The sequence below is a fragment of the Crocodylus siamensis genome, chromosome 2 (genome assembly GCF_052110815.1).
Source record: "Crocodylus siamensis isolate JL-2025a chromosome 2, ASM5211081v1, whole genome shotgun sequence".
In the NCBI taxonomy this organism is placed as follows: domain Eukaryota; kingdom Metazoa; phylum Chordata; order Crocodylia; family Crocodylidae; genus Crocodylus; species Crocodylus siamensis.
The window spans coordinates 115655587-115682658 of record NC_143396.1 but is presented as its reverse complement, the minus strand read 5'-3'; the positions used below and the strand labels follow the sequence as shown (position 1 = coordinate 115682658).

The following is a 27072-nucleotide window of genomic DNA, read 5'->3' as shown; positions in this document are numbered from 1 at the left end:
AAAGGGGTTCCTTCCATTACCGTGAAGCACCTTTGGATCTGTCCCTGTATGTGTCTCTCCATAATCATAAGCACAACTACATATATCCTATTCATTTTTTTTTTAATTTGAATTGTAGTAGAACCCAGAATCCTCAGCTGTGATCAGGGCTCCACTGGATTAGGTGCTACAGCAACAAGGTTAAAATGTAAATAGGGAAGGACAAAAAAAGGATGGGAAAGAAACAGAGGCAGAAAGAAAAGTGACTTGAACAATGTCAAACAGCAGGTCAGTGGCAGAGCTGGGGAAAAAAAAGGTCTCTCAGTTCCCAGAAGAGTGGCCAATACACCAAACCACCCTCCCATTGTCTGCTGTTCTGCCATTACTTCAGTGTGCTATCTTAGATCAGGAGTTTTCAACCTTTTTTAAATAAGTGTACCCCCGGCAACCGGACACAGAGTGGGGGTGGGGGGAGGGGGTGGCACATGGCTGAATGCGGGGGGGGGGGGGTGAAGTGTGTGACCAGATGCAGAGTGGTGGCAGCATGGGGTGGTGGATGCTGGCAGCATGTGCAAGCTTCCCCACCACGTCTGTCTGGCCAGGCAGTGCCTGTGTCTTAGGTAAGTCATCCCTCATCCTCTCTCTCCATTTCATCTTGTTCATCCATAAAATAGATGTATATTGTAGTTACCCACCACAGAAAAATAAAGTGACATTTAATGAGTTATGGCCAATTGTGATTGCCTCACTGACACAAGCCAAGATTTCACACTTGTACGACATTTGCAATACAACCCTTAACATTTGAGAGGCACTTTGAGAGTCTCAGATGAAAGGTGATAAAGCAGGACAAAAAATATTATTATTAAAATACACTTGGCCCCGGGCATATCAAAGACCCATAATAATAATTACAGTGCCAAAGAGCCCATGAATAATAGATAAATTTAAAACAAAACAAAATTAATCCCAATACATTTTGTCTGTTACTTGAACGTATTTGATACAGATCACCTGAAGTTTAAACACACACTTTTCAGCAACAGCACTATGGCATGTTTTGCTGAATCTAGCTAACTGATGATAAACATGATGAGAGACATTCAGTCTGAAGTCATCTGGCACAGACTGCTAATACTTAGCTGCATGAATTCTTAGGGCCTTATTCTGCTGTTTTTGATGTCAGTAGTCTCTGAAGAGGAGTCTAATAATCAATTTCTCAATTTTCTTTTCTCAGAATAACCACTAGATGTCAACAAATTACTTTCCAGTTCCTTCATCTCAGATGTGGAAATCATCTGAAAGCTCCACATCAACTTGAAAAGTAAATGTAGAAGAAGCATTTAAAGCTGTTTTGGTACTAAGTTTGCCCCTGAATTCTCTTCCCAATGCTTGTGACTTTCACAATTACAAATTCAGATATTTAAAAAAAAATCTTTTTTCTCTTGCTTTGTGAAATTGGTAAGTAAACTATTCTTAGCAAGGCTGCCTTGAGAACCTTTCAAGGGTACCACGGGGTGCCATGCAAATGTTAGCACTGTTGCATGATTCCCATGATAAGCCTAGGGACTTCAAATACCAATACATACTGTTAAAAATATTCTGACCTGTTGTGGTATTTCTGAGTCCTCTGCAAGAGAAGAGCTGCTCTATTATTTTTCTAAACAGAGTCTAAAAAGGTAAGAACCACTGGTGTAAATAAATAGGGGAAACTGCATGACTATATAAGGAAAACAGAGAAAACGATGAACAAAGCAGAATAAGAAAACTATTTTTTTATTTAATCCTTTTGAGTTAGAATTGAAACCGAAAGTAATTGTAACAGCAATAGACACAAGCTTTTCTAAAGACATAAGAATGATGATTTTAAAGACAGTATCCATTTATGGGCACAATTTAGCAAACCTAAACACTTACATAACTTTAGACATGCAAGCAGTCTAGTAACTAGTTGACTTCAATGAGAGAACTCATGTTTCAAGTAAACAGGTGTCACCCTTCTGCCAGCACCAACCAGCAGCAAGAAGGGTTGGGTTCACATGTCAGGGCACCCCATAAATTATACTTGTGGCTCAAGCCCCCACCCAGAAATATGGGAACACTAAATTTGCTGGGGTATCCCATATAAACAAAACCCCCTGCTTGTAAATACAAAACCCCAAATACATTACAGAAACTAAAAACAAAAAACCCCAAAAGAAAACTCTAAACAGAATTTTAAAACACTATTAACTACAAAGGTGGCACCCTCTTGGGGAGACTTCATCTTGGCCCAGACAGTCTGAGACTTGAGGCTCCCCAAAGGGTAGTTCTGGGGGCCTTCAGCCCTACACCTGCCCTTCAGTAATGGGCTGGAGAGGGGGGCCCACACCAGAGTCTTATGAGCTGTTCCTTGGGTTCACTGTGCCACGGGGAGATGCTCAAAAGTCCTTTTGCATTGCTACCAGCACCATTGCTCCTGGAGAAGTGGTAGAGTGCTGACCTCCATTTCCACATGGTGGCTTTGAGGAGTTAATTGCTGCTTTCGTCAGCACACCTCACCCCAAAATCCCTAGTCCCAATCCCAACTCTGCTGGGCAGAAAACTATACAACAACTCAGAGGTAAGGTCAGGCCTATCTTGGCTTGGGCCTGAACTGGGCAGCAAAAGCCAGCCAAGCCTACACTTGATCTGAGCCTTCAAGAGGCCGAGAGGCCTGGATCAACAACAAAAAGTACCAGGTCTCATCTTGACTCAAACGTGCCAGGTCCAAATCTGCCAGCCAAACATATGGCTGGGGTTCAGCCACATAGCTAGACTGAAATGCACTAGCTGTGAAATAGAAAAATAGGGCAAAAGCCCATGGATGCAGCCTGGACATCCAGTCTCAGCTATACCACTGTGCTGAGGCACTACAATTACAAAACAGTGGGGCCAGGTCCATGTGGCCAGTAACTGCCAGGACTCCATTCCTAGTCAGTCTGCTCCAGGCATTAATACCCCCATGGTAGTATCCCACTCAAAAAAAAATGGGGGGGGGGGTGAAGAGCAAGGAAATAGGGGTCTCAGACTCTGAGACAGACTTTCTCTCCCTATACCTAAGGCTTTCATTTTACAGAGCTTTCACTTGCCTCTCCAGTGAAGAGGTGGGGAGACCGCCCTAGCATGGGGAGCAGTTTTTCTCGTTCCCAATTCAGCTGTGCAGGCCTGAACAGCCCCAAGAGAAAGAAGGAAAAACCTTCGTTGAGCTGTTCTCATTGGGCCAGAGGAAGCAGATTCTCCAGGTGGACTGAGTAAGAGAGAGGCTGGAGCATGGCACTTCCTAATTGGACACGGCTTGGGTGATGTCACACCAGATATATAAAAACAGCTCACAAAGGTTTTTCTTTTTTCTCCTGGGGTAGCTCAGATCTGCACAGCTGAATTAGGAGCCAGAAAAACTGCTGCCCATGAGGGGTGGGGGAGGTGTCTCCCCCACCTCTTCACTGGAGAGGTAAGTGAAAGATACGTAGAAGCAAAGCCTCAGGTACAGGGTGAGAAAGTCTGTCTCGGAGTCTGAGACCCTTATTTCCCCCCTCTTCCCCCACTCCCCCTTTTTGCCCCAATGAGGCCAGAAGATTTTAAATATTTTGCCCAAATACAGGCCCCAGGTTTCAATATGCAGAGCACCTGGCCAAATCAGGGGTAATATTCCCCCCCAACGATACACAACCACCAAAAGCACACCCTTTACCATACACAACCTGTGTGTGTGGGTGTTATACAGGTATTAATCCAAAGCTAAATAGAGCTCTTTGGCTCTCAATGCAGTGATAGTATTAATGAAAGAGGTGAAATAAATGGCTTTCTGGTATTACATAAATTTAAAAAAATTAAATCTTGTCTAATGCTGGGTTGCCCCCCACCTACCCCCCTCTGCCTTCCCAAATATATCTTATTGTTTGATTTCTTGGCCAAGCTGAAAATACCAAGAAAACTGAGTGTCCTGATGTTAACTTACTATTCCTGACTATTTGCAAGTTATCTTTCATAATTAAACTACAGGCTCAAATTTTTACAAGAACAATTATGCATTCCTAGAAAGGAGTTCACAACCCAAAGAAAGGCATAACAAAGCCACAAGGATACAAAAGTCAAGGTCTCAAATAATCAAACATGGCCTTTTTTTTTCTGCTTGCTTCTTGTCAGAAAAACTGAGGACTCAATTGTTCTCTTATTGAAGTTAATAAGGAAATATTAAAAATGAAATTCAGCCTTCCACAGCCAGCCAGCACAAGGCCTATATACCACTTAGATCCTACTTAAGCTCCCAAAATAGGGCCTAAGTGCGTTTTAAGTGGTGCAGAGGCTTTGGGCTAGCCCTCTGCACTGGGATGAGTCCACTCTTGATGCATAAATAAATGGGAATATATATACATATATATTTTACTAAGCAAATATATTTTGTGGCTATATACCCAGTGCCAGACCCAATGTGAAATTACCACCATTGAATTATTCACAAGAGCTATTTGAATAAGGTTTCTTTTCTGGCATTTTGTAAATAGTCTTTTGCATCTAATGCTATTTTCGAGCAATTCATATAAATCACATAAAGTAGTCCATGTAAATTTACTTACATCTTCTTTGCCAGTACAGAGGAGGGAGACCTGTATTGTGTAATTTTGGTAATTGTATTTGTCTATGACATAGGCAAAATAGTTTTCCCTTAATTTAAAGTTCAAAATGAAAATAAATTGCGCAGCCGGAGGCCGACTCAGGAAACGTATTGTATAAATCTCTATTGTTTACAGTGCTTGACCTGGATCCTACATCCTCCACACAATTCACCTTTAAACATTCAAATGTGCATAAGAATATACCATGAACATTTAAACATGCACATTTTAAGTTAAGACACATCGAATACATAGGCTTAATTCAGCTCTTGTACAGAAGGCCAGCCTTCAAAGTAGAACTAAAGCGGAATTTAAGTGATGCACAACTCTTCTGTTAGCTCTCTGTACAAGTGAAAAATTCAGGAGGATTCTTCAATAGAAGCTGATAACCAAAATTTCCACATTTTTATAGGTGTATATCCATTGAAAATTTTTTTAGCACTACAGGGAATATCTAATTATCCATCATACCTCCCCATCTATAAATGTAGTGAACTGCCTCCCCCTCATGTTTTTTCTAACATCATAAGAGTTATGCTCTGATTTTGTACACTGCTTGCAAATAAAATTCCAAAATAAAAACCAACCTAAAAAGAGAGCTGCCTACAGACTTACATTTCCTCTACCCTCATTTTTATTAAGAAAAATAATCTACAGGCATTGCTCTCTTAAGTCTTAGGAAGTTGTGGTATTAACTGCAATGGGAGCAAGATTGGGCTTTCTAATGCCTGCTGGTATTATAAATACTGCAATGGCACTAGCTGTAAATTACTCTGAAGATAGAGAGAGAAGGAACTGTTATAACAATTCCCACCCACCCCACAACCACACACTTTTTTTTTTTCCTTCCAGGTCCTCCAAGGACTGCAAAATGCATTTCAATTAACATTGGGCATGCCTTAGTGTTTCTTTAACATCTGAGGTGTACAACAGGCAGCAAAAGCGCTCTCTCATGTGGCAGCTCTGTACTAATTGGAAACTAGTCTACACTTGATTCCTGTGCAGAACTCCTACCGACAGTTCTGTGTGATAGAGGAAGCCAGATTGTGGTCAGCTGAGAATAAAAGTACAAATTGTTGCTTTAAAGACTCCAAACTTTCCTGAATAAGTGATAGTTTTTTCAAGGTGTATTAGTACGTTGTCTGTTTTCTTTAAACCCTGCTCCCAAAACTACCCTTTTCTGCAACCTGCCTACATTTATTTGCGTGCATAGTCTGAAAATATTCAGGCACAGTGTAAATTATTCACATGAGTAAAATTTCTTCATGCATCCAGCATTTGCTGGATTGGTGCCTTAAAAAGGTATACTAGAATGATGTTAATACACACTGTAGACATCTCTTCAGGGATGTGAGCTTCCTGAAAAGGGCTAAAGGAAGTGGAAACTACTTACAAGTGAGGAAAAGGTTTTTAAGGTAATTGGCTTTACAAAATAAATAAATAAATAAAACCACATTTCAAAATCCTTCCTAAGAAGCCCTATCATGCATTTCTCCTACCTGCACTTCTCCCTCTAGCAAAGCTCTATACATGCATATAACATGAAGCAAAGGTGCAAATGGGAGAAAACACAGTGAAGTCAGCATAACATAACTTCATTTAAGTCACAGGCTACACCAGGGATGGATTTGGCTCATTAAAGTAAAAATGTTACATATTTTTAAGATTAATATTTTTAGAGATTTGAAAATATGTTCCTAATTTGGCTATTCGAAAATAACTCTCCTAAAAAAACTTTCAGTACAGCATTTTTAATAGTTCAGAATATATGCATTAGCCTGAACTTCTTTCCATTTGTTCAAAAACGCACAACCTTTTTCTTAAGTGGAAACAAATTAAGCAAACGTATTACAACACAAAACCATGAGAGAACACAAAAAATATACTTAATAAGCATAAGCTTAAAAGCTAAACACCAAATGGATGGCCCGGGATGAAAGAGCTTGCTGTGTATCCCTCTAAACATGTAAACCTGAAGGCCACTTAACTGAGAAACCTAATATCACAGCTGGTATACCCCAAACGGACTACTTGGAGCCAATAAAAAGGGAAATAAATTGTACCTGCCCTTTTGCAAAAGAACAAATATCACTGCTATATTCAAGCCATGCAATCACTGGATTCGAACCAGGGTGTCTTTTTCTGGTGAATGTCACCCCCAGAATCTTCAGCAATGAAGCAAATCACTTGTAAACATTTTCCAACTATACTTAACAAGCCAAGAAGTATTTATAGCAAATACTTTTAAGAAAAACACAAAGCTTAGTTTAATGATTTTCATCTATTACGCCATGTATTTAGGAAGCCAGCCCTAAAACTGCCGGCAACCAAGAGCAGATTTTTTTCCTTTCAACAGTACCTGTAGTTCATTGCAAAGGACATAAAAAGAAGTACAGGAATTTCTTTTAGTTTTTTTTTTTTTTTAAAGAGGGACAATAAGAAAAACCAGGAATAGTGTAGTCTGGCATCTCCAACTGGGATTTAAGTTTAATGTAGAATTTGATATGACAACTGGATAAAGGTTTTATCAAATATAAAAGTCACTTGTATTTTTTTTTATTTACCTTTTTTTTTATTTATTTTACTAAAACTTTAGTAAGAGGCTACAGAAATCAGATTCAGGCCTAATTCACTACAAGTTTATAGGTGTAAGGACTGCAAGTTATACTGCTATCCTAGTCCAATATTAAGGATTATAATTTTAACATCAGTTACAAAAAAGGTACAACCATAATATGGGGTCAACACAAGCTACAATCTAAAAGCAACTCAGATGCAGTACAAGTTTAGAAGAATTAGTTTTACTCTGGGGAAAAAAAAAACCCTTCTCTCCATTTTTTGTGACGTTGTTTCTATTTAGATATAAAATGCTAAAATTTTCAACCACAAAGGAAGCTGGGGAAAAAAGGAGCAACTTAATGAGGAGAACTAAGAACAAACTGCCTAAGAGGTACATACCCTAAAAATACTGTAAATAGCTTACGTAGCCTACACTGAACTCATCCCTGTTATAATTTCATTGAGTTTGCTAGGAAGAAGTATCCTCATTACTCTGTACTCTGATCAAAGCAATCATAAAAATTCAAATTGAATATCTATTTCTATGCTTCTTGCATATCTTTAGTCTGCCCAGAACAAAACAAAGTTATAAAATGTAGCAAGCAGCCTGATACTGTAAGGCATTACTCAGGTGAGCAGTTTTTATTCATGTGTACTTAGACTGTCTATGCAAGTTAGAGCTGCTTATAAGTATTCACACTACAGGGCCTAGGCTGCACACTTTCACTGTATTTGGTAGAAAATGAAACATAACACACAGTTAAACCTACACACAAAATTCACCAGTTCACTGAATCATCCTGGACTCAAAACAATAATGCAGCCTGATGATGCACGACTTGGAATTCCTCCTGAAAACCTCCACAGAAAGGTATATACCATCCTGCAGGATCAGACCTTGACTTTTAATGATGGCCGATAATAAAGTTTAAACTGTTGCCATAAAACCAACTTTCACATTTTCTTTCTGCTTGGACCTTTAGCCCATACTCACATGGGTCCAGAATATCTAATGTCAAAGGTTCCAAATGGAGCATATGACATTTCTGGTTTATGAATATAGCTGTATTAAGTAGAACCAATTGTGAATAAACAAACATGTATCTTTTCTCTTCAAGTCCTGCCTTTCAGGAGGTGTGCTTATTTCTGAAGCCACAGAGAAACACATCCATGTCAAAGTGATTTATGCAAAAGGGAACAAGGCAAAAACATCCCTTAGAATTTAGAACCGAGGTATGGAACTGTTACTCTCATTTGTAAACCTAATCTTTTCAGATAAAGCCACCCAAATTAATCTTTCTGTTTTTATTTGAGACACAATGTATGCAAATCCTTACTCATGTGGGCACAGTCAAAAGGCTACTCAGGGAGTGGGGACTGGCAGGATGAATGTATGACGTGGAGAGGAACATCACATATAATCAATTTTTATGTTGCGACACATGGTTGCTAAATTAGACCCTGATTTAAAGCCGGCTGCAGTCAGTGTAGAGATACTTCAGTAGGTTTTGGATCATGACCTTAGTATTCCTTCCCAGCCCCAAAGTATCACATTACTCTGTAACAAATGGTGCAGCTGAATTCCATTTTGCACATTTGTACTCATATTTGCAATGTTAAAGAGAAGGTCCTTTGGCTGACCTGATTAATTCTTTCTTTCTTTTTTTGGTTTATTGTTCTAAAGATCTGCTTATATTCCTAAAGAAATAAACCCAAACCACTGCAGTACAAAGTTAGACTTTTAGAGCAACGGTTAAAAACAATGTCAAAGGAAGACCAAGTAAAAAGTTAAGCAACGGAAACCCTACTGTGGAAACTGCATGCATTTTCTTTCAAGGTAACTATTACCGTAGCACAAATTGTGCACGTTTTAAAAAACAAACACAACGCACAACGTGGAACGAACAGCGTAGCACTCTCACTCAAGCCAGGGATCCAAAACAGTGGCTTAATGCAGAATGCCAAACTGCTAACAAAACGCGCTGCTTCTCTCCAACTGCTCAGTTTTATTAAGCGTAATAGGAAGAAAAGAACCAGCCAGACTAGCAAATGGTTTGTAAAAGGTGCCTCTTCCACCACCACTAACGTACAAGATAGGAGCAACTGCCTGTCCTGGACAACCTGCCATGGAGAAAGTAAATTCCAAAGAGGAAAAACTCCGCTCAGGTCAGGCGGACGTCCCTGAAAAACAATGCAGTGCTCCCACTGTTGTAAAAAGCATCAACCGGCTGCCAGGCAAGCCCTGCCAGTCCAGAGGTGTTTTTCCGGCCACCTCCTCTCCAAGTCAGGGACCTTTCACTTAGCCATGGGAATGGCACCAAACTGGATTCTGCCTGCAGCCACCCTTCCCCAAAGGGAGCCGTCCAGGAGGCCCACCAAGCCTCTCTGGTGGAGGAGGGAAACCAGCCCAGCATCAGGGTTACTATGAATGCAGCCTTCCTGGCGACCCCCAGTTTCCGAAGTGGCTGAAGAGCAATCTAAGGGCTGCTCTTCCCCCAGCACCAGCTCCACTTGGCTTACCCTGGCCTCGCGCTGCCCATGCCGCAGCTTGGGGTACAAGGGGGAGGCTTGAGGAGCAGAGCGGGGGGCAAGGGAGGAGGGGGGGCAATTCTTCCCGGGCCCCAGCGCATCCCTTCTCCCGCCCGCGCCAGATACCTGGTCCTGTCCCCGAAGGGCAGCATGGCCAGCCCCGCGCGCCGCTCCCAGCACTGCGGGGGGTGCAGCAGGCAGCCCTCAAGTTCAAAGGGAAACTTCCCGGCGCGGGCCTGCCCCCTGGCGGCAGCGGCGGCCGCCCCCACCCCACCGCCGCAGGGCGGGGGGACGGGCGCAGCGGGCTCCTACCTGGTGGCCTTCCGGACGAAGTAGGAGCGGGCGAAGCCGCCGTGGTCGTCCAGCCAGGCTTCCACCGCGTCCTGCTCCATGCCGACCGCTCCACGCCGCGCCGCGCCGCGCTCCCCGTACTCCCGCCCAGCCCCGAGCGGCGGCTCCCGCAGGAGCCTCCTCCCGCCCCGCCCGGCGCCACCCCCCGCTCCCAGGTGCTCGCCCGGCCCCCGCCGCTGCCTGGCCCCTTCCCGCCCGCCCGGCCTCAGCCCGGCCTGGGGGTAGCTCCTGCCCCGCTGAGGCGCCCGCGGGAGAGGAAGGGGAAAAGGAGGCGGGGGGTTGGGCTGCCTTGGGAAGGGCGCAGCCGGGGGGTGCTCAGGTGCCTCAGTGGGTCCCTAAGGAGAGGGTCGCTGCAGATGGCCACCCGGAGCCTTATATCTAGGCTTTTCTTTTGCCTCTCTTCAAGGAGTGGCATGATTCATCTGGAAAAGTGGCAGGGCCAAGCTCCCCAACCTTGCGAAGTGCCTCACGGTTGGACAAAGGCAAGGTTGGCCCGCAATTTGGGGGGGTCCCCTGCAAGAAATAGTTTTGGAGCTGCCTGATGCAAAGAAGCCGGCAGTGGCAGCAGGGTGGGGGGGAGGCAGGAATGGGGGCAGGGAGTAGCAGTGGGGCAGGACAGGGTGGTAGTGGGGGGGGTGGCAAGCAGCTGAAAAAGCTGCTGGCAGTGGTGGGAGGGGGGCAAGTGGCTGGATGCAGGGGCCCCTGGGCTGCAGGGTCCCCTGCAGCCACAGGTTTTGCAGGATAGGACTGGCCAGCCCTGGACAAATGCAAAACTCTAGCGCTCTTAGTTCAGAGATGATACGAGCTGGTGCGACAGGAAGACAGAAGGGGACAATGGGAAAGAAATGGCAGACCTCATTTGGTGGAGAAGGGTCTGGCTACTTTTTCAGGAGCAGACCCTCTGAAGAGGGCAGTGGGTCGGGGTACGGGTATGGAGATGGGTGCACGGTTGCACGGTGCAAACTGCGTAACAGGTTTTTAGCGTGCTTTGAGCTGCCAAGTGAACCACAGGGGCCACGTGGCAGAGTGTTGGAGATGGAGTTACATACATATATTTATTTATATACAGGTTTCCTTCGCTTTATGCTGTATATGTATTCCTGGAAAACGGTGCATCACTGGAATTCACATAAAGGGAACCCACTTTACAATGTAACAAATAGAGATATGTTCCAAGACCTTGACTGTACTGACCCCCAAACCAATTTCTACCACTTTTACAAGACAATTTTGGTACTCACCAACAGCAGACAGTACACATAAGCACAGGACACTATTGTAATGGGGATGGGAACTACAGAACGAGCGAGGAGCACAGACTCACACAGGAAACTATATTTTGGTGTGCTGTATGTCACTCCCACAATGCACCGCACCAAACAGTTGACTGCAGGTTTCCACCACACCGATCGCATAAGAGTGAATTTACCTTGCATATAACAAATTTTTGGTATAAAAAGGGTCATTACATAACAGCAAATTCACACATACAGAACCTGCATAAAGTAAGGGAAACCTGTATATAGAAATAAATATATTTGCAAACCGAAAAGAAGAAGATACCTTTTATTAGACCAACTAAGAAATTGCAAAAAAAAAATCTTTTTCTGCAAGCTTTCAGGCGCACGCACCCTTCCTCAGGCTCAGGGAAAATTAAAGATGGTAAAAAGTCCCCATAGGCAGAAAATAAACTACCTACTCACTGTTGGAGGGTTGTTGGTTGTAGCCCTGTTGGTCTAAGGGCATAGGCGGGCAAGGTTCTTTGGTGAGATGTGATATCTTTTATTAGACCAACCAAAAGGTTGGGAAAAAAGTTCTTTGCAAGCTTTCAGACACAAACACCCTTTGTCAGGCATAGGGAGATTCTGCTGGTATTGTGTGTTCTCCAAGGTGGAAAGGCTCAAGGTAGAGAAAACCTCACTGTTGGAGGATCAACATGGGAACCTGTGGTGGTCAGGGTGTTAGGTCTGTGCTGGGGCAGATTTGAGGGCAGTCTTACTAAAGAGTTTTAAATTATGGTTCGAATGGGATGGTTTGGAGAGAGCTGATCCTGGACTAGATTAGTGTTTCCTAACCTTTTCCAGCCCAAGGCCACACTTACATTAATAATTTTTTTCTGTAGTGCACAACCCCCCACGATTTTTTTTTTTACCATGTACAAAGTCATTAGTGTGTAGCATGACCTACCATCTCACATTCATACACCAGAAAGGAAGCATGGCATAATACACTAATGCACAGGTCTGTCCATAGCCCAATACTAATACACAAGACATAGTTCTGTCCACAAAATAATTTATATAAATGATATATTTCACTTATTCATTTATTTTTCTAATGTGTGATTATTTCCCCCAAAAATTCCACGGTAGATCTGTTCATTTCTGATGGTGCACCATTGTGCCACAGCACACTGGTTGAGAAACTCTGGACTAGATCAGCATTTCTCAGCCCATGGTTCAAGACCCAAAAGTGGGTCACAAGAGTATATGAAAGGATTGTGAACAAACTCTAAAAATGGATTCTCCTTTAAAGGAGAAAAATGTGGGAAACTGTGACTTTTCCTTTGCAAGTTGGTAGAGTTCTAGTCTGCACGGGGCTGCTTGGGAGCCCCCCCTAGCCCTGCACACACCCACCCTCTGCCCCACGTGCTGGGGGCTGGGGGTGGAGGGCAGTGAGGGGCACTGGGTTGGGACCGGCCATTGGTGTTTACAAATGGGTCCTGGTACAATAAGGTCGAGAACCACTGAACTAGATGACCCGTTGAGGTCCCTTCCAGCCCATCTTCTCTCTGATGCTATGATTAGGGCACCAACACCCAGATTTTCAGTCTGGGGTACCCTCAGCAGTTTGAAATCCTTTTTAGGTACTTGAATTTTTTTTTTTAAATCACCTTGTTTTCAGAGGCACTCGCAGTTTCTATGGTCTCTCACTTTAGAGACTCCCCCTGCCATTTCACAGCGTTGTTAGGAAATACCGCATCTCAAGATTCAGACCACCTTCTGTTGCACGGTTCTCCCCCACCCCTGTCCACTGCAGGAAGCTTGATATAGTCCAATTCATAACTTTCTAGGTCCTGAGTTTTAGCATTTCTGATATCTTATGCCAATACACAGTGATAGATATCATCAGCAGGAAAGAAGGAAATGGATGTAAAACAAGTGGCCTACCTAATAACAAAGAAGACTTAAATAATATTATTACAGGATGGAATTCATCCCAGTGTCAAAGATGAATACAGTGTCTTCAGCTCCAAATAAAGCTATTGCAAATCTCTGGAAACTGGAAAGCAGACACCCCTGAAATCATGTCACACTGTTTAAAGGGACTCCACACCAGCTGCAAAAGGGCTAATGCGGGATTTAGGATGTATGTGGAGGTAGCAGGACATAAAACAGGTCAATAGCTATGCAGTCTGCCCATGGGCTGGGGAAGTAGATTCCTTCCTCTGTCCTCATTTACCTTCTAGGCCTGAAATCCACTTGCTTTGGTTTTATGCAGTATCCATTAATTTCATCCCTAAGGATTTATTATAATAAAGTGCTACCTATAGGAAGGGAAACTTAACAGGAATATACCTGTCTCGTTTTATTATACAGTCTCAGAAGTGTTGCTGAAGAAGAAGTGGATCAGGAAGGCAAAAATTGTAAGCCAACATGACTAAATGGTCATAAGATACTATTTAGGCCAAAAAGAGACACTTCAATAAAGGACCGAAAAGAGAACTTCAGAGAGACCAAAACAAAGATGAACGGGCAACATGACAATAAATGATGCTCGGTTTTCATAAAGGCAAAGCAATGTATATAGAAGACAAAACATTAAACTACTCATACCACCATATAAGGTTTAAGTTAACTGTTAGCTCAGGAACAGAATGTGGGTGCCTCTGTGAAGGCCTCTGCTCCATGATTTTAACAACAGATGTTAGACTGCGTAAGAAATGAGATAAAGAAATACCATGCTGCTTTTTGCAAGGTGATGGCGTAGCATCGGTAGAATAAACCATTGAATGATCAAGGGCATGCAAAATGTCTGTCCTAGAAAGAGACTGCAGAAGAGACCTTAGAATGGAGTTGAATAAGAGGGAACAGGATAAAAGTATAAAAAATAATGAATGGCATAGAAAAGATGTACCAGGGACTTCTGCCATCTTTGTTTTAAAGGACAAGAACAGGGGACAATGAAACAGTGAAACAAAAGGTGGAAAAAATTCAGAGCTGGTGAAGGAAAATACTTTTTTTCATAGAATTCATAATTAGACCCTGAAACGTATTTCCACATAAGACCACTGAAGCCAGTAATTCTTTTCGAGTGCAAACATGTGAGAAGAATTTTTACACTTTCCTCCAAACATCTAAGTACACAGGCCATTGTCAGAGACGGGATACTAAACTCAGTGGACAGCAAACCTAGTCCATTAGGGCAGTTCCTGTGCTCCTATGTTGTCACAAGTTTTCCCTTCCAGTCACCTGACAATAAATATGCATGCTAATTTATATTTTACTAGCTTTGCTTTGGATATTTTTCATTAAAATAATGAAAAAATGCGTTACCTTTTCTACATTTCTCCCCCTAAATTTCCTTATGATTTTTAAAATCATACTTCATAAATGTTCTCAGTTTTAAAATCATTCTACCCTGAAGTTGCTAAAGCCTAAGTCTTCACAGTAACCTTATCTTTTTTCTGGCTAATGCAAACTGGGGTTATATTTCCAAATCCATTTGCGAACATGGTTGTGATGTATTTGTACTAGCTGGTTTGCTTTATTTGTGCAGATTATTTTGTTAGTACTTACAAAAATATATATAATACTTATGTAAATAATCATAGACAACACAGGCTTAGAGGAACAATCTCATAGATGTCTTCCACTCTGAAATGAACAGTTTCTTACAATCTTGTTCAAAACAGAAGACGACTCAGTGTGTATGTCAGCTGCAACATACGCTATCCCATGTGTCATATTATTGTCATTAGTAGTGCTGGTAATAATAAATGTTTATAGCATAAGCCTCAGTTGAAAATAAGTGTCCATTGCACTGCACATTGTACAAATTTTAGAGTAAAATCCTGACCACATTTGCATAGACACATGAAAGCAACAAGGTATTACCCATCTACGTACTTGCTGCTGCAAGCCTCCCTAGTACAGTAAGTAGTACCTTTAATACTACCTTTAACAATCAGTTTGGAGGAACATACTCTGCATCAGGTATACACCTTAGACAGTGAACTTTCCCCAGCACAAGGCAAAGGAAAATCCTGGAGGAAGGTAGTGTTGCACTGCTGTATTAGTGCAACACTGTTATGCCCTTTGCTCAGAGCTTGTAGCAAAGCCCTGATGTAGTCCATAGATAAAAGAATATAGTCCATACAAAAGATTGTCTTCCTAGAATTACATGACAGAGGCTCAGAAGACTGCTACAGAGCAGAGATCAGAATACCTTTTTCTCTCAAGACTACAGACAGTTGGAAATAAACCAGACTTTTCTCACTGTATCCCATAAATTTCCATGAGTAATATTAAACATTCTCTTTTCCTTCTGAAGGTGAGGAGTGTATATAAAAGCCAAAAGCAAGATGTGAAGGCTCAAAGTGGGAAAAGCCTTCCATAATTCTGGCATGCAAAGCATACAGGAAATAACTCAGTGCATCTCAGCTCTCACTCAAATTTTCCAGTTTGTTCCCAGAACTCAGTTGACAGCACTGATGTGTAATAGCGATGGCTTGAAAAGGATTTTGGGTAATATACATGTAAGTAAACTCTATTAAAATCCAAGAGCTACTTGTAGCAAAACAGGATGTTTGTGTGTTCAGTAAAATAGCCAGAATGGTTTTTCAACACAAAACTATTTCATAGCAGCATTCATGCTTTACTTCTGGAGAGACGATAGATCTGGTAGTGTTTTGAGATGATACATTCTTGTTTTGTATGCTTCACAATGAATGCAAAGCAAAGATACAATTAAAGATAAATACTTGTTCTACACATCTGAAATATATAAATTAGAGTCTGTGTTAACTCGTCATTGTCAAAAACAACAAATATGCACAGATATAGTCCATAGACAATGATTTATTTATATGCTTAAAAAGAGGCAATGTTTATTCATACCCACATTAAATAATCAGTCATTTCTACATGGTTTCCCTTTAAAAGAGAATACATAAGATTTTCTTCTTAGTATTTAAGTGATTTTCTTTAGCTCCAAAATTTACGAGTCATTTAGTGACCTCACCCTCTGCACAGTTCACTTCCTCAAAGGCTGTGATTGTTTGATCAATTATAGCACAGGCAGACTGTAATCCTTTAAAGCTACACTATCAACACTGTGAAAATGTAAAAAAAAAGAGGGGCACATTAAATGGAAACCCTTTTGCCTACAGGGTCAGACCCTTTTCTATTTGTTGGAACAGTGCAGAAAATTGTCCCTGAAACCCCTTTTTTTTTAGGTCAGCTGTAGTTTGGCTTCCATGTTTTGCTGCACCATTTTTTGCTACACCTGAACCTGCAAGATATTCAGTCAAGGATCAACATTTAAAAGGTGCTATTTTCTGAGACAGTAGTACTCTGTTCTTGATTTTCTGCTGGACCCAGTCTGTGTCTCCTCTGCACCATTCCCCATTAGTGACATTATTCTTCATAAAAGGCCAGCTCCTCAGTCCTATAGAAACCTATTTGGCATTGGTCCAGTCATGCACAAGAGACTTACAGCTGCCTCAAACAGATGAGGATTCACCCAGTGTGGAGAATGTGCAGCAGGTATAAAACCAGTGGAGTCATATATAGTCCCGCTTTCCTCAAAGAACATACCTGAGCAAGCAAGAGGCCTGCTGTGGGCATCGGGAAACAAAACAGAAATGTGATGCACTCCTGGGTGGCAGAGGCCTATGAGATTCTTTCAGTTGCTATAAATCACTGTGTGGTTCCTCTAGGTTGCATGTGAGGCTGATTCACTGTCTGCTCCCAGCATCAGTGAGGGCATAGGTAACTTAGAGTCACTTATCTTTGCTTCCTTCCCCCCAGCTATAACAACTATCCACTAAGGTTCCAAAAGTTTAAGCATAAAAAGGTGTTTCTTACCAATCCTCCCCTGTGTGATGTCCTTATAATCATCTCTCCTGCAGTGTCAGTTGTTGGCAGATGGGAATCCATTGTGATCAAACTATAGACAAACAAAAAAGTTTCATAACACTTGCATGCAGGCCTGACTACACATACTCCTGGCAAAGAACCAGGTTCTTTGTCTCATGCTGGCACTCGAAGATTGCTACTTACTTTCATAGTTTGGACCAGAGCTCTTGCCCAGATACTTCAAGAAATGTGTCAAACGGCACATTACAGTTACGGTTAATTATACCTAATTAGGAATAGGTCCATCTAAGTGCTTATCTGTACAATGTTTGGGGAGGTTAGAATAGGCAAAACATGGCTGGTTTTACGTGATTTAGTTCACCTAATGAGATTAACTAAATTAGATTGGAAATGGATTAGCCCACTCTAATGAAAGTCTGCATATGTTTGGAGCACAGTCCTGGGACTGGGAAAGCCCAGCCACTCACCCCAGCCATGGGGCTGCACTGTTCCTACCCCACCCCCTGAACCAACCCTGGCTGGACAACTCCCCTGAGGGCCCACCAGATCTCCCGCAGACCCAGTAACCCTCCCTGATCCTGATCCCGCTTGCCCCTCCTCCCATCCCAACTTACTAAGATCAGGTTCCCAGCATAGCTTCCAGCACTGGTGATCATGTGCACATGCTGAACCCAACTTACAGTAGAGTGGGTACAGTGAACGTCTGCATGCACCCAAAGAGACAAGCTTGAGACAGAACTTTCTCTGTATCTTTTCCAAGTCAAGAGTGGGGTATACTGAAAGGACAGAGTTTGGATAGAAGCAGAACTACAATCTTGAGGTCTCTCTAGCTAGGCTTTCAGGGACATACAACTCACCATTTTTAATTTTTAATATTTTTTAAAAGGTGCCAAGAGGGTTACAATCTGAGCCTATGGAGTTGACACTGACAATGTCACTACATACACAGTTAATTGAAAAATACAGCACAACTAGGTCACATTAAATTGATTCTTTTAAAGAAATTAGACAAGAATTATGAACTCAGGATGTCTTAAAATTCCTGAGAATATGAACTGTTCAGGTTTATTTCCTCAGCATTATTTGAGGTGCTTGGACACAGATCCATGCTCTTTGCCTTTTTCAAGGAGGCTGCGTTAGGGCTGCGTTGGTTGCCTTTTATTCCGCTAACTTAAATTATTTTGGTGTGTTGGATGAAGAAAGTTTTTTTAATTGATATGATTTTTGTATACCTATAAAAGGAGACGTAGGTAAAGTAAAGTGCCAGGGATATCCCCAATCCAATATATAACATGTGATGTAAATATGCCCAAAACTGGAGCATGGTGAAGGAAGAGTTAATTTTGAGAAATACAGATATTTAAAGGTATGTGTGTATGTGCAAGTGGCCCACTTTTGCCCTCTACCCCACACACTGCATATTCATTACTCACACATACAAACAAGAAAAAAAGCCTGGTTTAAGACTGGACTTTTATTTGTGTATTTCAGTGCATATACTTGTAAAGTGAGAATTGTTTCACAGAATTAAATTGATTTTACTGGTGGCCACAAACTTACTGGACTTAATAGATGCATTTAGCTTACCTGGGAGTTAGAGGGTTGGTGGATTTTACCACCCTTCTGTCCTTCGTTAAGCTTGGGTCTGGACAATGTTTGGTTGATTTTGGCTCCTGGCCCAACTAAGAGGAACCTGTTCTAAATTGCCAGTAGGAGCAAGATAAAGTAGTGTACAGGAAGCTATGCAAGTCTGACACCTGTCCATACACAGTTAGAAGCTACATGCAGTCTGAATCTCCGTCTGGCTGTTTACTCACATTTTCTGACTCCTTTGCACTGTTACTATGGGCCACAATGGTGGCCTATGCTGACTTACTGTAATTAAAGAACAAATTTCTAATGTTATAACCCAGTGAGTCACGAGGGTGTCTTGTGAGTTTATTCTTCCAATAGTTTCCTAATAATTACTTGAAATTCTTCCCAAATCCACACAGACTGCTCCCTTACTACATAATTTGTTTTCTCCTTTGGGAGAATGTTGCATTTATTTTACTGGAAGTCATGCAAAGTAGCACTTTCCTCTTATTTTGATTTGAACATAATATAACATTTTGTCTTGATCAAAGCAACATCCAATATTTTTTAGGACCATCAGGAAAGCAGTAGCTTCTCAGAAGTGCTTGTAATACACAAATGATCAGCTGGATCCTACTCTCTTCTATTTCATAAACTGAGAAGTAGCATCTCCAGTGACCTCTGCTCTTCAGGTTTTTAATTTGTTGTGCTTTCCACTGAAAATCTTAGGAGAAAGATTTTCTCTATGAAGATGTTACCCAGTGGTTCGAAATCAGACTGCAAAGCTCTTTGTTTCAGGTTCATCTTGGTAAACTAATGAAGGGTGAAGCAGGCAAAGGAATGCGTCAGCACTGTTCTAATCTGAAATGGAGGCATCTCAACAACGCCAAGTTGCTTTGGGGCTAAATTCAGATGGTATAAAATGGCACAACTCCACGGGGGTTAAACTGGTCTGAATTTGGCCTCGTATTCATGAGGAGCTGACTCTATTTTTGTTATGGAACGATTTATTTATTTAGTAGCATTATATCCTGTTGTGTCCAAAAGTCTTTGAGGAGCTAAATAAAGGGAAAGATTCTGCCTTGATACTCTTGGGCATTCTGGACAATGTGTGCTTAGGGCAGGCTGTAGACAGACTCCCCAGGAGGAATTCTGGGCTGAGTCCAGCAGGATTTTTCCTGTAGAATGTGTGCCAGAGCTGGACCTATGCTACTCTTAAAGACAGGGCCTCTTCTTCATGCATAGGCAGGTCCATCTACTACTGCAGAGGGACAGGGAGGAAGAAAGGCCTTCCTCTTTCTCCTCCCATTTGTTTTTTTAAAGGTAATTTCTACAGATGCACTGGAGGCAGTGACACTGCATTTCACCTAAAAGAGCCTGACCAGCCTAAAGCTTCTTGTACAGAACTGGCACAGAGGTTGCCCCCAGAGTAAGAACAGCATTTGGACTCTTGTAGAAACATTTGTATTTACTTGATTTGTCTTGGATGATTTGGTTTGAAATATTTCATAAGCTTTGCAGCTTCTCATATAGACATAAAGAGGCCTTCAAGCTAGCAATCAGAATTCATACAGGAATATGTCTGCCAATGCCAAATGTGCCCATCAATCTTTTTGGCATGCACTCTTAGGCACTTCTCCTTGCTATTCCAGAAGCCTTCTCAGCACATCAATCTCATGTTTCCAATATGTGGCAATTATTAATTCAGATGATCAAGATGAGATGTTGCAAGTTGCTACACTACTTTTCTGGATAATTTTTTTTTCATAAGACTTGGCATTTTGCCTGAAATAGCCCCTACATTTTTTCAGTGTGATCACAATTTTAGTACTTTACCCTAGGAACTCAACACAAACTTCTTCCTTGAATGCCACCATCCACATTACTGAATAGATGCAACAGCTAGGTATATTAAGCTTGGATTTCATTTCATTATGCCACAACAAGCTCTGCTCACAAAATAAGCAACCAGTGCATCTTTTTTGTTGTAATTGTTTGAGCCTTTTATTTTATATTTACCTATTTATTTATATTCTTGATCTTAATACTGTTCCTGATCATCTGTTCTTTAGTAGCATAACTAGAGGTGGATAAGTAGGGTACCACCCTTTGGTGCCAATTAAGATGGGGCACCAAAATGGTGGGTCTTGGAGAGCCTGCACCATGGCAACAGCAGCCTGTATCACGGCAGCTGCAGCCTCTGTGTGGGGAGTCTGTGCCGCAGTGATGCAAGCTGCACCTTAAGGCTGTCTGGCACTCTACAGCCCTCCTTTCCCCCCATGATCTCCAATACCTCTGCCCAGAATGGCAACATTCCTAGTTACATCTCTGAGTTTACTTCCATACCAAACACAAATATAATTATCAAGCATAAAACGGGCAGATCAGTAAGCACGTACTGAGGCCTTGTTTTCTTTTTCTTAGGGATAAACTTAGTCAAATTCAGTCTGGTTTACTTAGTCATAATGCAAAAGGAAAGCTCAGGGCCAAAGACACTGGTGCCATGAAATGATGATCTCTTTACAACTGGTTGGAACCTTGTGAACCTTGTCCACTCCTGTTACTGCCCTAAGAACTGGCTGCTTCCATATTTGTACTATATGGGCAAGATTCTGGCCATTTAATTTTATTGCTACTTTGGATTATTTAACCCAGAAAAGTTTCTGGGATATAATGTATCAAATAAAGAACTTACAGTGGGAATTCCAGGGGATCAGGTTTTGATCTGAGGAATCCAATCAAATATTACCCTTAGCAGAAAATCCAGGACCAAAACATGCTAGTAGTTCTTATGGTTGCCTTATATTTTTACAGCAGACACAGCACTGCAGTTTTCTTTAAGGTTATGGAGTAATACCAAGTGACTTGCTTTATATATTTATCCCAAGAATGGCTTAAATTTTGCCTTTCGTGTAGGCGTCTCTCTCCACCATCCCTTGTCAAGGGTAAGAAGTAACCTTTAGATGTTATGCTGTATGTTTAAAACACTGCAGCACCTACAAAATAGGAGAAGGAGAACAACAATATAAACCTTTCTCTGCATAATAAAAAGAAGTGACATAAAGGGATTCTAGCAAGATGGATCTTTATTTCCTGGTTCTAGCATCAGACATGGGCAGTTGTGTTAATATCTCAGTCATGTGGTTATAGTCAAGACCTGCTGCTACTTTTACAGTGAGGATCATGCTCACCTGTACAGAAACAAGGTGTGAAACCTGCCTCCATTGAAATCAATGAAGAAGTTCCTACTGATTTCAGCAGGGCCAAGATTTCACTAAAGGGGTAAGTGGGTGGAAGCATGGTAGTTGCAATCATTCTCTCTCTGTATAGTGGCTGTGATACAGAGATACCTCAATTAATAATTGAAACTGCAGCTCAGCACTATACCTGCCTTCCCTTCTGCTCCTATGTTTAACTAACAATCGTGCAACTTCATGCAAGGCTTTGCAGCAAGCTGACATCTGAGAAGGCAGCAGCTGGCATTGGCTTTCTTCCAGCAGAAGAGAACAGGAAGTGCAACCTTATCACTGTCTGCTCAGGGTGTGTTATTAGGACACAGTTCTTTGCAGTGACCATTTGCATAATACAATATACGTCACGATTATCTTCTCTTCATGTTTCCTGAATAACAGACCATGGGACTTCACCCCGTAATATCTTCATATCTTTTGAAAAGACTCTAGTCTTTAATTAGAGATTACCTGTGGTTTACAATATATGGCATCTCTAATTAAGTTGCTCTAATGTTTAATTACCCTTGCTGTTAAAAAAAATTCCAAATTAGCTTTACCCTGTATTTGTTGCTCTTCAGTTCCAACCTTTTATTCTTGGGGGTCTTTGTTTGTTTGGTTTGTTTAAGAAGACCTCTACCATCAGAAATATGCTTCCCATGCATCTATCTGTAGATCTTAATCACCTCTCATAGATAAACAAAATAAACCTGAGCTTCTCTGGTCTCTCACTATAAGGCATATTTTCCAGACATGCATCATTATTGTAGCTCTCTTCCTATCCTGTTTCCTATCCCTTTTTTCTAACATATGGGCATTAAATCTGGCACAGTATTCTTCTCTAATGTGATAGAGCTAACATCGCCATCCCACTCCTACCCGATATTCCTTTGCAAATGCACTGAAGAATTAAATCTATCTCCATCCTTATACCATTGCACTTGGAGCTGTTAACTAGCCCCTTTGTCGTCCCTAAGCCTTTTTCAGTATCACTGTATTCCAGGATACTGTTTCCTTTCTTTCAGGCATGACCTATGTTCTTTGGGCACAGACAGAAGTGCTGCTCCTTGCTGTAACTGAGAATGTTTTGCAGGAAACGTTCTGAGTTACAACAATCCCCGGACCAAACAGAAGTTCACTGTTGGTTCTGGGGTGGGGGGAGGGAGGGTGAGTCTAGTTGCTGGCTGCAAGCCTACAGCCAGTTTCCCCTTGCAACAGCCTGTCCCCGTTTCCAGAATTGGAGGGAAGAAAGGGAGAAGGAACTTGTTTTAGGGGTTTCCCAGAGAGCACTGAAGGGTGGGTGGGTGAACTGAAGGCCCTCCCCCACCTTGCAAGGGTTCAAATACACTCATCCCATCCTCCAGCGGGGGATGAAAGACCCTCAGACTGAACTCCCTCTGCTCCCTTTCCACCCTTCCATTCTGAAAACAGCTGGGAGGAAGCACAGACACAAGTTACAGAAGATTTCATAGACCTTAGGGGCTGGAAGGGACCTCAGGAGATTATTGGGTCCAGCTCCCCTGCTATAGGTGGGAAGTCAGCTGGGATCAAGTGACCCCAGCAAGAAACAAATCCAGCTGTTTTCTGAAGGAATCCAGAGTAGGTGCTTGCATCACCTCTATGGGGAGTTTGTTCCAAACCCTAAACACATGCACCGTAAAGAACTTTTTTCTAATATCCAGTCTAAATTGGCCTTCCTGGAGTTTATGGCTGTTAGACCTTGTTATCCCTTGGGGAGCTTGGGTGAACAGGTGTTGTCCCAGGTCCTGATGTACCCCTCTTATGAAGTTGTAGGCTGCCACCAAGTCCCCCCTGAGCCTTCTCTTCTCTAGACTGAAGAGTCCCAAGTCCCTCAGCCTTTCCTCGTATGGCCTTCCCTCCAGGCCTTGGATCATACTAGTGGCTCTCCTCTAGACTCTCTCAAGCTTCTCCACATCCTTCCTGAAGTGGGGGGACCTATACTGGATGCGATACTCTAGCTTGCAGTACTCTAGTAAGCCTGCAGCTGGTTTCCCCTTGCAACAGCCTGTTCCCATTTCCAGAATGGGAGGGAAGGGAAGATGCTATGTTTTGAAACGGGTTCAGATTTTCACTCAATCAATCATTTTTTAAGTGGTCTGCAGCTATGCACTTGTGTTTGGTCATGGCTATAAACCATTTTCTGTGACTAGATCAGGTGAAAATTGTCACTTTTGTCTGTGCTCTTTGTTTCTTGCTTATGACCGCATTTGGCTGTATTCAAGCAGATGTTCAAATGAGCCACCTTACTGAATTATCCTGAGTGATTTGTTCCATGGACAAGACTCCATTGCCACTCCACATTTTTGTCATCTACAAATTTTTTTAGCAGTAATTTTATAATTTATATTCACCAAGGGAGATATCAAATAACATCAAGTCATACCCTGTGGGACTGTCGAGACCATTGAATTCAATAAAAAAAGGAATTCATGAATGTGAAGAATTAAACAACAAATGTTAATTGTGGAACATTAAGCAACCTCTGCTGATCCTTTGTCTCACTCTTCCTAATAATCTACATAACTTATGGATCATCTCCCAATTACCAACTTCCTCAGTCTCCTTAGTTAAGGAACATCATAAATCATAACTTGTGTTACTACATATTCCCTCTTAACCCAAAAATCAATTAACACCCATTCACAGATAAAAGGTTATTAGCACTTCACTTTGAAATTAGTCTTTATTACCACTTCCATTCCTACTCCCCCTTCTCTGCAACTCTTTTTGCAAGTCTTGATGGCTGCTGACAGCCATGAACCCCGCCTCCCCCTCCCAAACAATGCTTTACTGGAAGAAGAAAAGCTTTAGTTTGACCCGGCTCCTCAGCATCTATATAGATTACGTGCTTCAGTGGGGCTTTGTGGCACTTTTATCTAATAGCTGATTCAGTCAGGTATTAGATAAAAGCACCAAAAAGCCCTGCTGAAGCGTGTGCTCTATACAGGTGTTGGGCTAGCCAGGTCAAATTAATGCAATGCCTCTTCTGGACGTGTGCTGTGCTTGGTGTGGAAGTGCTCTGAACTTCAAGTAAAGCTCTGTTTTCTTTTGTTTCTTTCATGTCTGTAAGCAACCTATGAGTCTTTCAGGAGGAAGTTTCACTTTCCTCACAGATTGATAAAGTATCTGATCCAGCTTCTGATTTATTTTTGGTAGGAAGCTTTTCTGCCACGTCTTATATCCGACTGACTTGCACTTTTGGCAGCTGTGCTTTTGCACATAGCACAAAATTAATTGGTTACAGACCACCAAGGCTTATTTCCTCTTTCTGCATGATAGTATTTACATTTGCATCTACAGGTACATTTCTTCCCATGAGGACATGATTGCTTCTTGTGTTCTGGAGCAATTGGCTTCTTCCTAAGAAGACAGTCCAGATTTTGGCTGTAATGGCCAAGAGGATCATCATGAATGTTGTGTCTTATACTGCAAGCACACACTTAACTAGATTCAGTTTCTCACAAGCTGCCACACCTGAAATTGGCATCACCTTCCTAGGTACCCCATGCATGTGAGTTTGTATTCTTTATTTTTTATAATGAATAACAGCAAAATATTTCCCTGTCACTGGTATATTTGATTCTGAATAGCCTATTATTTTGATTTTTGCTGCACTCACTTTTGGTTTCTTTTCTATATTTATCCTCAGGTAAAATATTAACCTGAGCTCCAGTGTCCAGTTTAAATGGAACCATTGTTTTTTGTACTTATGCTGACAAAATCCAGTTTCTATCATTGATTTGCTTTATTCAACCATATCTAAGAAACACTTCTCTACTTTATGCTCATCTATATGCACTTGAGGTGTTTGGGATCAACAGCACTTGGCAAAATGGTTCCTCTTATTACAGTTAAAACAGAGCTTTTCAAATGCAGCACAATAGCTGGGGGCTTGCTGTCTTCTACACTTGCTGTTTGCTCTCTTGCTTAATCTCCTTGCCAATGAAAAGTTCCCCCCTGCCTGGGCGGTGGCTTTTTCTGGCCACATTTTCACATATTCAGCTCTGCAGACTGGTCTCATGCCCTTCACATTTGGACAGTCTTTTCTAGGGATGAGTCTCCCTCATGCAGTAGCCCTTCTTGTAATGCAGGGTCCATAATGCCACAAATAACCTTATCTCTAACCAGAGATTCTGTCAAGTTCCCAGAAGCACAGTTTTCACTCAGTCTCTTCAGTTCAGTAACATATTGGGCTTTTTTTTGTTCTGTTGTTCACTTGCACATAAAACATCTGTGTCTTTCTAGAGTCTCGTTCTTTCTTGGCATGCAGTACTCCTCAAATTTGGACAGTATTTGACTTAATTCTATATTTTGACCTTTTCAGAAGTAAAGGTTTTATTTTCGGCCAGGGCTTCCTCATCCCCAATATGCATGAAGGTTGAAGATCAGCCTTTGTTATTATTCTCTTCTGTCCTTGTGGCTGCCAGATACCACTCAGACCTTGGTCTGAATGCCCTCCAGTTCTCTGCTTGACAACAGAAGGGCAGGTGGAGGTTGCAAAACTTCCTTGACTTAGCTGGAAGTTAATTGTGCAGGCAGATTGCTGATAGAGGCCCTTGTCCTTCCACATGGCTGCACTACTCCCCTTGCTCTCAGTTTCCAACTTGTTTTTCAGTTTGGATCTTAAATTCTTTCAAGTTCTTTCTCATTTGTCACACCTGATATCATGTAGTGACCATCTGGTTCAAAAAATACAGGCATGTGAATGAGAAGTACTAAACAACAACTTTAACCATGGAACTGTAGGCAGCCTCTGCAAACCCTTTGGCTGTCTCCTCCTAACAAGCTACTTAAGTACTGAGTAGCTTGGCTACTGAGGGACTAGCTCCCAATTATCAACTTCTTCAGGATCCTTAGTTAGAGAGCATCACTAAATGATTATTACTATAACTACAGGGACTTCACTAGGAACATTAGATGTTCCATTAGATGATGATATTCCATTTACAACTTATTTTTAAGATCTAACAGTTAACCTGATTTCAGCCCATTTCCCATGGGCTATATTGATTTTGCATGGTGCTATTTTTTATCAGAATGTCATGAAGATCTATGTCCAATTTTTTACAGAAGTCTTTTGTGTTAACATGA

General features: G+C 41.8%; 1 protein-coding gene across 5 annotated transcripts in view; it reads right to left on the bottom strand.

Annotated features, from left to right (window-relative positions):
* The window catches only part of PDE5A (phosphodiesterase 5A), a 112355-nt gene extending 95167 nt beyond the window's left edge, over positions 1-17188 (bottom strand). For 2 of the 5 annotated variants that reach the window (XM_090036630.1, XM_090036631.1), the window contains exon 1: positions 10017-10152. In XM_090036630.1, coding sequence (XP_089892756.1) covers positions 10017-10096 — 80 coding nt within the window. In that variant the 5' untranslated portion in view covers positions 10097-10152. Of the gene's footprint in view, positions 1-9695; positions 9788-9830; positions 9898-10016; positions 10153-17143 lie in introns of those variants that run through there. The other 3 variants (XM_090036634.1, XM_090036632.1, XM_090036633.1) reach the window with 3 other exon arrangements.
* Between the last annotated feature and the right edge of the window lie 9884 nt (positions 17189-27072).